The 14,340-nt window shown below is 40.4% G+C and overlaps 1 protein-coding gene across 2 annotated transcripts; it reads left to right on the top strand.

The window, feature by feature from the left end:
- The first annotated feature begins 6,171 nt into the window (after window positions 1–6,171).
- On the top strand, window positions 6,172–14,205 carry SMIM28 (small integral membrane protein 28). Of its 2 annotated transcripts, XM_081855394.1 has the most exons (3): window positions 6,172–6,228; window positions 6,541–6,787; window positions 13,052–14,205. In XM_081855394.1, the coding sequence occupies exons 2-3, from the start codon at window positions 6,677–6,679 to the stop codon at window positions 13,433–13,435; spliced, it is 495 nt and encodes a 164-aa protein (XP_081711520.1). In that variant the 5' UTR covers window positions 6,172–6,228; window positions 6,541–6,676; the 3' UTR covers window positions 13,436–14,205. The 2 variants fall into 2 exon arrangements, with proteins under 2 accessions (XP_081711520.1, XP_081711519.1); XM_081855393.1 differs by lacking the exon at window positions 6,172–6,228 and having other exon boundaries at window positions 6,361–6,787.
- The last annotated feature ends 135 nt before the right edge of the window (window positions 14,206–14,340 follow it).

Below are 14,340 nucleotides of genomic sequence, written 5' to 3' on the forward strand. Positions count from 1 at the left end.
TTTAGATGCCTTTGAGGGAAAGGTATGCGTCTTTTAACTGGCAAATGGGACATTTGCTGCTATATTAGCTACATGACTTTTGTTATCTATTTAAAGCTTTTTGTTCATTATGGTTTATTGATGAGTTTTATTTGTGCTTTTGGCTGTTGTTACGTGATGTAGCGTAAACCAGCCCAAGAATTCTAATAAAGACAACCTGGTGGTATTTAAAACATAGTCTCAAAATAAATACGTAAAAGATCATGTTTTTCAGATGGATGTTACATTGAGAAAGTGCCTTACAGGATTCTGTCAGGGGGTCGTGCAAACAGTCTTTGGCAGGGCAGAGAATTCTCGCTACAAGCAAAGCAGAAATCATAGTTTGGCTAAAGGGTATTCATGCTGAGGTCATGCAATGGTCAGGTTGCATCCTGTTTTGCGAACTATTGCCGCTAATGATGTTTAAAAGCACATTAAGTAAATCCATGTATAATAACAAACCCCGAGGGAGACTAGGCTACATAACACATAAAGTATAGAAAAACAAATGGAAGCAGACTTAAAGGGATTGGACAAATAGCAGGAATTAACCAAATGAGATTCAACCTGGAAAAATTCAAGCTAATACATTTAGGAGGAAATAGCACATCTAGACAACTGGACACTAATGCTTTGAGGGCAGCATTTTCTCCACTGATAAAAGGATCTCGTTAAGCTACAGACTTGTTCCAACTCATAATGGACATTAAAAAAAGAAAAGAAATTACCAGTTCTGTCTAGAATTTGCCTACAAGGCTTAGTGGGGAAGACTGGATGTGTGTCTGAATTTTATCCTATAAAGCCTTGACCCACTTCACATGGCTTTGTTAACTTACGAGGTTTTTTGGGGGGGGGAGGGTGAAACACACACACCAATTGGCCCTGGTGCTCATAGTGCTTGATAGTGTGGAGCAGGAGCATTACCATGTTCTTCAGGTTCCTGGGGAGGCCGGTGAATTTAAGGACCAGGAAAGATATAAAGGGTTTTTCTCTCTCCTCCTTCCGCCCCCATTCCAGTCATATATAGCATTAGAGGTTTTACAGGTGCAAACCTTAATATTTTACAGTGCATCTGGAACTTCTCTCAGTTGTAGACAGGATTGGAAGAGACATTTAAAAAGGTAAAAGACACCTGACAGTTAAGTCCAGTCACAGAAGACTCTGGGGTTGCGGCGCTCATCTCGCTTTACAGGCCAAGGGAGCCGGCGTTTGTCCGCAGACAGTTTTTCCAGGTCATGTGGCCAGCATGACTAAGCTGCTTCCGGCAAACCAAAGCAGCGCATGGAAACGCCATTTACCTTCCTGCCAGAGTGGTACTTATTTATCTACTTGCACTTTTTGGCGCGCTTTCAAACTGCAACGGGAGCTCACCCTGTCATGGGGATTCGAACCGCTGACCTTCTGATCAGCAAGCCCAAGAGGCCCAGTGGTTTAGACCACAGCATCCCTGGAAGAGTCATACAAACCTGTTACCACAAGTACAAGAGACTGCTGCTGCTGCTGCTGCTGCTGCTGCTGCTGCTGCTGCTGCTAGCCTTTCCCCTATTGAGCTTGGGATGCTTAGCTGGATAGGCTTTCCAGTGGCGTAGCGTGGGTTGTCAGCACCCGGGGCAAGGCAAGTAATTTGCGCCCCCTAACCCTGGATTTGCGCCCCCTAACCCTATCCCTAACCCTAACCCCCAGATGTTGCGCCCGGTGCGGCCGGCCCCCCCTGCACCCCCCACGCTACGCCACTGAGGCTTTCCGAGAATGAGGAACTCCAATCACACAGGGTTCCCTATCCCATGGAAGCCTACGCATGCAGTTTTGCCACAGGGCCCCATTCAGCAGGAGCAGGACAGCCCCACAAACAGCAAGGCTGACTAACACATTTTAATGCAAGTGGGGGAAATGCATACTGCATTACTATCTAAAGAGACGGTTCCTGTGAGACCATTAAGTCTAAAACCTATATGGCTCTCTTTTGCAGTCCATCCAGACATGGACAGCTTAATGCCAGAGGCAAGGCAAATAGTGCAGCCCTCACACCTTTTGAGTTACAATGCTTCCCTTCTGTTTTCAAAGTAGTAGCCTCAGTTTAGGGTGTATGTACACATTTAAAGTCCATTCCAGGCAGCACAACACAAGCAAGGAACACTTCCCCTTCCTTTGTTTAATAATCTTGAGGTTTACTTAAGGCAAAAATGTGTGCCATATATTGTTTGCAGAGTTCAATGAAAGCAGCTTGTATTCTCAGGCAAGCTTTCCTTTCAAATTCTTCCAATTTCAGCTCTCAAGACTCCATAAAATGCAATTATGGAATTATATCTGCTGATTATATGCTTGTGTCCAGTGCAGTTGGATCTACCCTAATGCAAAAGAAATTACTTTTAAAAGATAATTGCTAGGCACAGTAAAATGGTTGTACTTAACCCTAGTTTGTACAGAAGCTACATGAGAGAAGCGGAAATGCATTATATTATATTATATTATATTATATTATATTATATTATATATTAATTATATATTATATTATATTATATTATATTATATTATATTATATTATATTATATTTTATATTATATTATATTATATTATATTATATTATATTATATTATATTATATTATATTATATTATATTATATTATATTATATTATATTATTATAATATTAGAATTGTCGTCCACTGCTGCATAACCTGTCCATTTTCTTATAAACTGGTTTATCCAAGTACTCTCATGGGGGCATGGAAAATTCAGAATGAGTTATATTTGTCACCAATCCTTATCCCATAGGACAGGCATGCAAGTCTAACTGAGCAAGTGTTTCTGTTTTGATTATTATTATTATTCAGTTAATAAGAGGATGCTACCTCCTGTTTCTTGCAGTGTTGCCTACCTTGCCTTTACATCCATCAGAAGTGCTATCGATTTTAAAAATGTCCTTTATTTTCTTTTTTACCTATTCAAATATTTATAACCCACCTTACATCAAGTGATCTCCTGGCAGAATACAACATTAAAACACAAAATAAACCAATGTAGGGGTCCTTCTCTGGATCCAAGCCTTGCACCTTGTTCTCATCTCCCACATAGCTGTCCTAGGAGGGAGTGCTCCTTCTGCTGCAATAATGGGAAAGGGCAGACAAGATGTGGCGCCATGGCAGAAACCCAGCTGGCTAGCAGCAAGCACAGCAAATAGAGAAGCCTCAACGATGGGAAAGAAAACAAATAAATAAGGCAATACCTTGGCTTCTTACTATAATACTACTCAGCAGCAAATTAATTATTCATTATGAGATATTTACTTATGGCTTTTATATTAAACTGCAAAATACACATTGAAGGTCATTGGGAAAAAGCAGAGGACCCATCTCTGTGGCCGAAGGGTTGAGAAAAACAAGCCCCAGACAAAAAGTCATGGAGCTGCCCAAATAAATACAGTGATACCTAGGGTTAAGTACTTAATTCGTTCCAGAGGTCCATTTTTAACCTGAAACTGTTCTTAACCTGAAGCACCACTTTAGCTAATGGAGCCTCCCGCTGCTGCTGCTGCGCCGCTGCTGCACAATTTCTGTTCTCATCCTGAAGCAAAGTTCTTAAACTGAAGCACTATTTCTGGGTTAGCGGAGTCTGTAACCTGAAGAGTATGTAACCTGATGTGTATGTAACCCGAGGTACCACTGTATTGCTGCTTCTCGAGATTGAGAAAGCACAGTGGCCATATAGAGAGCCCACCATGTGTGACAATGAGGTGAAAAAATAAAACCCTAATAGCTTTTCCAGCATGAAGATTAGAATGACCATGCTTCTCAATCTGCATAAATATACCTGGGGGAGAAGGTTGACTGTTACTGGAAACCTAGGTGTGTGGAGGGGAGGCAAAATAGTGTTACAGACATCATGTCTCAGAGAGGGTGCAGAATATGGGTCAGCCTAGACAAAGCTGCTATGCTCTTTAATACAGTACTAAAATGGTACAAGGGTATTTAATTTGGACATGAAAACAATCAGGCAGAGTCTTAGAAGCCTCTCAGTATGCAGCATGCAGTATGCCAAATGTGGTTTGAGAATTAATCTACGAAAATTCAAGGAAGGACAGTAAAGCAAACCATAAACAATAAGGCAACAATGTTATTTGGACAAGATAGGCTATGTGCTAGGAAGGGGGGGTTGGGGGTGTTCTTTGCATTGCTTTCTGCAGTTATCTCCTGTACAAAAAATTGTACTACAAATCTCCACAAATAGCTTTTGCTCCCAGTGTTTACTTTGTTCAAGAGCTTTGTGGTTCAGATCTTCACACAGGCTGAAACAGGACATTACATTGCTTGACTTTTAAACAAAGGTTGCTTCATAGCTTTATAAAATTATCTTGTTAAAAGATACTTTTCCTTAACAATATTGTGGATCAACTGAGATTCTTCCATGGTGGCTGGAAATAGTTTGATTTCTCTACTTACCACTTCTCAATTAGTTTTTTTACTATTATGTAATAACACATTATTTTGCCACAACTTAGGCACAAAAGCAACTCAAGCCAAACAATAAATCCAGGGGGCCAAACACCTTTAAAATTCTACTTAGGCTGCAGTCCTGTGCCCACTTGCCTAGGAGTAAGCACCACTGAACTCAATGAGATCTGTTTCTAATGATAAATTGCACAACTAATGTTCTAAAATAGTCACAGCCAATTGTCCTAACCTTATTCATATTCAGACAAGAATATACATGCACGAAAGAAGACTGTGATAGCCAGTAGGGAAACAGAGTCCTAACATGGCAGAATAGACTATATGATGTTCCAATTGCAAGCGGAGCACCACATTTTTAATGCTTCTGTCCACACAAAAATAAACACAGATCTGTGTGAAGATCTATTGCGGGGGGAGCCCTTGGGGAGGTGCAGAGGGGTAAGTGGGGAAACATTTTAAATGCTACCCTCACCTTCACCTGCAGTCTGAAGGTGGTACAGTCCACAAGATTCTACCACCTCTCTCACCTTCATGCATATAACCAGACTGCATACCAACATTTCGACATAGCTGAGAGTCACAACATACATGTTGTTCTCACTACCAACATCCAACTACTTCTGCAATCCTCCTCTTTGTGGACATCAAACTGGTCCTGCCATGCGGCAGAGTGAGAAAGCAGGTGCTGGTAAGTAGGGAGCATGTCACCAATGGCAGCCTCTGGGGCATGTCTCCTGAATCCCTTGACCAACCCCTTCAGTTGGAGGACAAAACTATGTGGGCCACACAGCTTGCCCTGCACCCCTTAAGCCAGGCATCCCCAAACTTGCCCCTCCAGCTGTTTTGGGACTACAACTCCCATCATCCCTAGCTAACAGGACCAGTGGTCAGGGATGATGGGAATTGTAGTCCCAAAATAGCTGGAGGGCCGAGTTTGGAGATGCCTGCCTTAAGCAGCTCTTTTCAAAAGCTAAGTAGTAGTCCCCTATTTAATCATTCAAACCAGGAGTGCTTACATATTTAAAAAAAATATGTTATCATCCCAGGTGAGTGTTGTCAAGATTGCAAGATTGCTTTAGGGTATCAAACAGAACCAACTTTAGTCCTCTTCAGACATGCTCACATAACTAGGAACAGAACACCCGCAAAACAAGGAATAAAAAATAGCAGTTCTAATGCCTTACACTGATATTTCTATACAAAGAAAGCATTCTAAGAAGGAAGATTATTCCTACTACCTTTAAAGTAATTACTAGCATCATAGTAACGGGATGACAACATGAACCATAAGCCGATAACACTTTTAAATAACAGGGGGGAAACCCCACTGCTGATCTCTACATACTTCTGTGAACAGAGCTGTTCTTGTTTTGTTTTTTAAATAATTACACTAACCGATTTAGGCCTAATGATGTTTATCCTAAAAAGCAAGGGCAGAATTAAGGACAGCTGATGTGTTGTTAACCATTATTGAAAGTAATCATATATTCTCTGTGGCCAAAGCCTTTTCTGGCAGCAGCCTCTCTGCGGATTTATCATTAACATCTACATCTAATACTCCTAAATAATTCAGAACACCTTTCAGCCTTATGCCCTTGCCTGCCTACCCAGAAACCTCTTTCGCTATTTACATTACATCCAAGTGAAAATACAAAATGTGACTGTTTGTTTGTTTTTACTTCTACTACTATTACTTTGTAGAGGTGCAAGCACTTATCTCCCTTTTAAACATGGATTACTCCCTGCTCCCACCCCAAAAGGTATTTATTAAATCTCTAAATTTAGAAAATTACCCAGAGTTAGAAGCATGTGGTCTCAGATTCTTATGCAAATTCCCCTTTAATAATCCTAATGCAAGCAACCCTCCAATCAGAAGAATGCTGTCCCATCCCTGATACCTGATGCCAGCTTTCTGGTAATGTAGGCCACTGAAGCAAATCCAGAGAGATTGAGTTGGAAGACGGAGGAGCATCTGAGATTCATTTGGTTACTGTGCTACCTCGCTATCTCTCTCTCTCGCTCGCTCGCTCTCTCTCTCTCTCTCTCTCTCTCTCGTTGTTGCTTCCACCCAGGAAGAATTTCAAAATGGGTTTTAGCTGAGACATTTCCAGCTGTGTCAAGAGTAAGGAGAAGGGGCACCATTTAAGAGAGAGACCAAAAAGCAAGGACCTAAACTGAAGCGGAACAACGAGGAACATTCATGAAAGCATGAGGTGGCTCTTAGACAGCAGCTGGAAGAAATTTGGACACGCTGACAGAGGAAACTATGACTGGTTAACTAGTGAGCCAGGTGTCCCATTGCTGGAAACACAGCTACAGGTCTGTACACAGCTCTTTCTGCTCCATTCAAGAATTTACAATTTCTTCTCTTAAGAGAGATGACTAAAAGACAGTTTTGATAGAATTTAGATTGTGTGTACTATCAGATAGCTGACTTTCAAGGGTGGGGAGATGCACTCTTCGTTTTATTCTCTGTTCTAGGGCCTCGTTTTTGTGTTCAACAACTTGAGAGAAAAGGGCATTATATAGACAGAGATGCTAAAAGTTTAGTCCAAAACTGATAATGGGTTACAAAATTAGATAATTGTTATTTCATCTGTCGTTTTCTTTCAAAATGCATCCTTCCTTGTCTCTACTCCCACCCCAAATCTCTCTCTATCTCCCTTGATCGGGTCTCTGCAAACCCTTCCACAGATGTTAGACTGAAGTGCTGAACTCTTATTCTCTAAGCTGCGCAAATTACTTCACAGAGTGTAGGGAACTGGCAAGGGGAGGGGGCAGGAGACGCCTGTCAGAAATGAAAACACTGCCCTGAATATAAAGAGGGAGAGTTCATAGATAATGAGAGAGACTTAAAAGGTCACGTTTAGCCCTGGGGTAAATTAATATCCAAGGATAAACATTTAATACAGAAGAAATAACTTTGTCCACACTCCCTATAGAAGGTACTAACCATGCTGAATAAAAATAAATCAATCTGTCTTAGACCAGCAATTAATTCAATTAGCAGTGCAATCCTATGCATGCCTACTCAGAAGAAAGTCCCACTGAGTGGATCCATTTGTGACAGGACCGAAACAATAGATTGTATTTGACAATAAACTGATTTCTGCTGCTATCACCTCAATCAAAACATCCCTCAGTTAGATGCAAATATTCAATATGTGGGATTTTCTAGGCTCACTCACATATCCATTTGTTTTTCATTCACCAGCACTTGATTCCATTCACTTGGTGGAACTTTTGAAATATATTGTGTACTTAGTACTTTTGAAATATATTGGGTCTGAGTTGCCGCTGAATGATACAGAACCTCTGCCTGTGGTGATAAATATGTGACAATTCATGAGCGTGTTCACATCATTTACCTGATGCGAAAGTCAACGGGATTTATGAATGTGCATTTGTGGACTGGACCTCTGTTAAAAGTCACATCACATTAAATCTTGCACTTTGCATACACAAATCATTCCTGCTTTTGAATGAAACTTTTTCCACTTTACGCACAATTCTGCTTTTAATTATTAATTCCAAGTGGAACTAGCCCCCTACCCATAGTAGTCACACAAGCAGATTTTTTTTTTCAGAGGTAAAACTAGTTAACAAAGAAATAAAATTCTTTTTCTTACCTCCATAACAAGACTAATACATACATGAATGTGTAGAACAACTTGCAAGAGCAGAGAGTCCCATGCAGACTTGGGGATAAGCACACTATGTAATATGGTATCTGAATTCTTACCCTCTTCCCCCCACTGAAAGTGCACCCTACGCATTCATTAGCTTAGGAGTTCCAGTTAGAGAAAAGTTTGAATTGCATGTGTTTTTAGTTTGTCGCTTCTGAGTATTACATAATACATAGAATTATAATAGCTAATAGCTCCTAGTCTCTATATATTTCCGTACCTAGGGGTGGTAGAGTAATTCAGTTGCAAATTTGCACTTCCCAAAACAATGCATGTACCAAAATAAGTTGTCCTTTGAAATTTGTACTTCTCAGAATTTTGCAATAAAGTTCTCCAGTCAAAAATGTGTACGAAACACTGTACCTTAAGGAAACATGTGCATAAAAACACGTGTTCATAAAAATAACACACAGCATGTGTTATCTTGGGGAAAATTCCTTGCAAAAATGTTCTTATTAGGAAACAAAATAGCACAAAAATGCTAACGAATTTTCTTGAGGGTTTTCTTTTAAAAAATGCAATGCAGAAAAGTGGTAAAATGAACTTGAGGCTGGAAAAAGGAAACAAGAATTGGTAGCTAGCTTGTTCCTAACTGTAATTAAGCCCAAGTATGCATTATTGAAATAATAAAATATTATTCCCTTGCCTACCCCTGCCTCCATTTTCCTCCTCTTCCTCTGTTGTTTCCCTGTGCCTGTTTTAGATTATAAATCTCTGCCACATATGTTCTTTGTAAAGTACCATGTACAGAGATGACACTATATCAATAGATAATATTAGGAAATTGGGCAATTCAGCTTCTTCTATCAAACTGACATGTCTCTTATCGCTGATATATTTTCCCCAAATTCTTTTGTCAACCAAAAAGCATAACCAAAGTATCATAGCTGTCAACCTTTCCCTTTTTTAAAGGGAAATTCCCTTATTCCAAATAGGATTCCTCGCAAGAAAAGGGAAAAGTTGACAGCTATGCAAAGTATTAGGAGGGATGCCTGATGTAAAATAAAAAGAGCACAAAATGATAAGATTTGTTTCATGAAAGAGAACCTAGGTTAAAAACCCAGGCAATTTTATTTTTTCAATAAGTGAAAGATATTTGAGAAGGGTATTGCTTCTCTTAGTGTACATGCACATTTCTTTTTCCACAGCGTCACATATGATTTTGTAGAGTTGTGAAAAATACAAAAGCCTGCAAATGTTAACTAAAATCTATTTACCAGAGTAAATAGTGTACCAGAGTGGAATGAGTGTACTTATCACACTCCACACAGTGATTTCCCCCTCCCCACTTTGTCTGAAAAAAATATGATCTGTCTCCAGCCTCCATTATATCAGCCTCCCAAAAGCAACATTTTCAGTCATCAGCACGCTGACTATGATAAAGTTTTCTGCATCTATAAAGCATACAATATTCAAACACATCTGACGACTCATATTGAAAATCTATGCAACAAATGCTTTCACTGCTCCCGCATTTGGAAATATTGATTCTGCTTTCCCTAGTGAGGTATAAAAAACAGAGGGTAGAAGGCGCACTTAAGAGTCATTTGGAATGCATCCTGTTTGTGATTCAGCCATTAGGCTGCAATTTGTACTAAAATGGAATGGAAGAGAAAAGTCACAGCTTTATCCCATCCACCTCTCCCCACTACTACCAACCATACTACCAAGCCTTTATTTTAAGGAAAACTGTAATTGATCTCACAATTCATTGTGCCAGTTATTTACTACTTCTTTTTTTGCAAATTCCTGGTATTACAGTAACCAAAACTACAATGTGCTATAAATGTTGAACATGTATCAGGTGGGGATGCCCATCTCATACTTTTAATTGAAGCCTTTTAAAACTCCCACTTCCTTCACCATGACCCAATGGCCAAAGGTTTCTTCATCACAGCTTTGCTATCTCTGCTCCACTCTTGGTGCATAATAAACTTTTGGCGGGCACCAAACCTTAAATCAATATTAATTTCATTATTCTACTATTTCTACAAATTTCCCAAAAGTGATAATTAAAATAGTGTGATTTTACTTCATTGTATGTGTGTTTTTAACTGAGTCTATAGCACTTTACTCAAAAACAACCATGAGCACTAGTTTTCCCTCTCTATATTAAGTTCCTAGTGCAATGTGGGAATGTTCATGCTCAGTGCTATTTTTCTACGAAAAGAGGTGCTAGAACTGTTCTTGAACACCTCCCTTGTTCTCTTACAATGGCAATGGCACCCACCTGAGAGGTGCCGGAACTGAGTTCCGGCTGAAAAAAAGCCCTGTTCATGCTGACTTGATTTCATGATGCCTAAGTGCAAAAGGCACTCTGATAGCAAGGAGACTTTCCTTCTTAGTGCACATTGTGCATATTTGATACAATATTGCAATAATACTCCAAAAGAAATTACACACAATAAAGATATCTATGTGCTGCCTTGATCTAGGAATGAATGTCCTGAATATATGCTTTGAAAAGGAATGAGCACTCGTGTGTTTACCATGTGCACACACAACAGGAAGCTGTGACTGGCTTCCTATCGCATGCACTGCAGACACAGCTGCATTCATCATAGGTAATATTGTGTATATTTTCTCATATGGAATTGCCAGTCAGGCACTGGGCATACCAAATGCTATCAATTGGTTTTTGAAGGCATGACGTTTGTTCGAATGGAATGTGCACTTAGACACAACTTATGTATTCTAGAGTGCTAGCACAGACTTGTGTCTATATATGGGAGGGAAAGCAATGCAAAAGCAGCTGAACTTATATACATGTCATGGGGCTTAGGGGTTGTGGTCTAAGATTATTGTGCAGCAACAAATGCAAGGAGAAAAATCAATAGCATCCTTCAGCCTGACTATATATCTTCCCTGGTCTTTCCTTAATCCACCCTCATTCTGTTTATTCCATACAAGATCATCAACAGTTCTCCCTCCTGTTTTTTAAGCCACATTGCTATCCTTCAAAATTATTTCCAAATGCCTCTTCCTCTGCGACCCAACTTTCCTCTAAGTTTATGTCACTTACTGTCAGTCTCTCTATGCCTTATTTCATTGGTCACTAAGTTTTCTCAGCAACCACTGCATCACCTCTATGTTCTGCATTCTGATAGTACAGTGGTAGCTTGGTTACAGATAGGTAGCCGTGTTGGTCTGCCATGGTCAAAACAAAATAAAAAAATTCCTTCCAGTAGCACCTTAAAGACCAACTGAGTTAGTTCTAGGTATGAGCTTTCGTGTGCATGCACACTTCTTCAGATACTTCAGGTAGCTTGGGTTACATATGCTTCAGGTTACAGACTCCGCTAACCCAGAAATATTACCTTGGGTTAAGAACTTTGCTTCAGGATGAGAACAGAAATCGTGCAGCGGCAGTGCAGCGGCAGCAGGAGGCCCCATTAGCTAAACTGGTGTTCCAGGTTAAGAACACTTTCAGGTTGAGAACAGACCTCCAGAATGAATTAAGTTCTTAACCTGAGGTACTACTGTACTAAATACCAGGAGGTACTGCCTACAGGAGGATTGCCGGTTGCTGAGCATTAATGGAAAACCAAAGCAGTTTGGGACCATTTGTACTGGCAAGCATCCTCAATGTGACTCCTCTCAGCCAGAAAGGTTGTTTAGGCGAGTGTGAGCTGGCATTCTGAGGACAGACAGAATTCTATTCTGTTCTGTGGACAGGTACTCTGGAACACCCTCCCAACAGGTGGTGTGCATTCACAGAACACTGGCTTCCTTGTCAGACATCAACACACATGTCCTGTACCAGGACTGACTGAGAGGAATAGTGTAGATGACTTGTCATGGTCAGATCACTTCCTGTTGAGATTTAGGCTTTCAGCACCCTTTCCCCCCAGCAGAGGTGCAGAGCCATAGCTAGGTGATCTTGCACCCCTGGCAGAACGGTCCAGATTGCACCCCCTAGCCACGGACAAATTAGTTCTTATTTCCACCTCTCCTCCAACCCCAACCCCCTTCCACCCATTCAATTCACCCTCTATTTAAAACCATTTCTTATGAGGCAATAATCAATATTTATATTTATGGACATATTTTTAGCCAATTTTGCGCCCCCCCCCCATTGCCTGCACCCCTGGCAGGGGTCCACCTCACCACCCCCTAACTACGGCTATGCAGAAGTGGGAGACCTATTAGGATGGTTTGCCCTTGGAGACTGGTGGATCCAATGGGTTCCTGGAGAGCTCTGGGAATGCCAGAGGTGCATCATTTGGCATTTTGTGTTTAGCACACCTCCAGAAGATAGCAGTATGGGACATTTTCTGGGTTTGTGGGTAGAAAGATCTTGACTGAAGCAGTTAATTTTTATTATTATTATTTCAATAGAGAGCTATGGCATATGCTCAACAGCACTCTCATTTCCCATTGAAAACAAGACCTGGGGCTGCAATTCTATACACGTATTTGTAACTAAGCCCCACTGAAGTCAGTGGGACTATGTCTGATTAAATATGCATAGAATTGCCTTGCAGAAATGTTTAACTTGGAATTCAACTATATAGCTGCAAACAAAACATTTAAGTGTGCTGTAAAGTGCATTATACAAATGTGACACTAGATGGTATGGTGAGCTATGGCAAATTCAATATTTTTTTCAAAACAGTTTTGTTTGTTTTTTAAAGCATTTTCACAGCATTTTTTATATGTGTCTAGATTCCACTTTGGTATGGATTGTGCCTTGCTATTTTTCTTGACCTGCTTTATTTCACTGGTTATGGTGCAAGATTAAAACTCCCTTTTTAGTAGAATAACCAGTAGCTATTTCTTCATGTCGTCTAGCGCAACCTGGTTTTGTTTCTGTGCTGTAACCTGAGCTGGTGATAAAGTGAGGTGTTGGCATTCCCGAATGCCTGATACATTTTTCTTCTCTTGGTTGCTGTTTCAGAGTCAGCACAAAACAAGCTCAACCAAAGAAGATATTGAACCGTTCTTATGCATCATCCTGCCGGCTACCATGATGCTCTTTCTGGCATTCCTGTTGCTCTTCCTTTACAGACGCTGCCGACGTCGCAGCCCTCAGGCTCAGATCTTCAGCATTGACCTCCCAGAGTCCCTTCCAGAGCATGAAGTGACTGACTTTCTCTCAGTGCTGCCCTGGAGCAGTGAGCAGAGCTTTCATTACTCCACTCTCCTCCCTGAAACTGCCTTTCTCACTGTATGCTTGCCTCCGTCATACGAGGAGGCTACCATGAAAACCTCAATGGAAGAGGACCACATCCAGCTCTTTCAAGATCCAGTGCCTCCTTACGAAGAGACAAAACAGCAGTAAAACCTATGGAAATAACTATGGCTGCAGTTCTTGTGGTTTAAAAGAAGGGGGGCTCCAAACAAGGGAATAGCTACAATCATAAAGGAACTTTGACCGGTTAATATGCTTAATTATGCCATTTTTAAACGGCACAGAAAACAAAACAAAAAACTCTACAAGATTGCTGTGTAGGAGAAAGCTATGAAATTAATGCTGTACCTCAGATTTTTCTGCACTATTTGACATAAGCAAAGGTGTTTTGGAAGGCTAAGTCTGAGCAATGTGGACTGTAGCAGCTGTGGTAAAAAACAATTATGCTGGAGATTTTTTTACACAGAGAGACACATACACACACCAATAACTGAAAGGGCTTTAACGATTTTTAAAAAAATTGCACTAACTTGTTGAAGATTTTAACAAATAGTCAAAAGTCAAAATAGAGACTGCAATGACAATTAACATGAATCTGAAAAGTGAGGGCTGAAGATGCCTATTTACCAGTTAATACCATCATTATGTTTGGCAGTGGGCTACTATTATGCTACAGGCCTTCCATTGTTCTTCTGACAGCTGTGAAGTCTGAATACAAGTAAAAATGACCCAGAAAGGTCCAGGCCTTCTATGGAAGACAGACTTGTGGCAAGTAATGACACAACACTGCAGCAATGCGATAGGGTCTACAGAGTGTACAGAACAGTTTCACGTTGTTTTATACTTTTAATTAAAGAATACACAAGTCATGTAACCATTCAGCTCTGAGTGTATGCTGGACTAAATCTAGCTAAATTTTAAAAAAATAAAGGTTTTTTTTAAAAAATCACCTTTTAGTTTGCTTCTGCTCCCCACCCCCTTTCAAACAATGAGTCCTGCACTGGGAGAAAGGCGGGACATAATATATCTCTGTCTCCATAGGAGTAGATGGTAAG

This window comes from Podarcis erhardii (assembly GCF_964252035.2).
Source record: "Podarcis erhardii genome assembly, chromosome: 3".
Classification (NCBI taxonomy): Eukaryota; Metazoa; Chordata; class Lepidosauria; order Squamata; family Lacertidae; genus Podarcis; species Podarcis erhardii.

Bases quoted from the DNA above. Each gene is read 5' to 3' on its own strand.
- SMIM28 (XM_081855394.1), top strand. From the start codon at position 6,677: ATGAGGTGGCTCTTAGACAGCAGCTGGAAGAAATTTGGACACGCTGAC. The intron at 6,788-13,051 runs GTCTGTACACAG...TTGCTGTTTCAG, and splicing joins TGCTGGAAACACAGCTACAG to AGTCAGCACAAAACAAGCTC.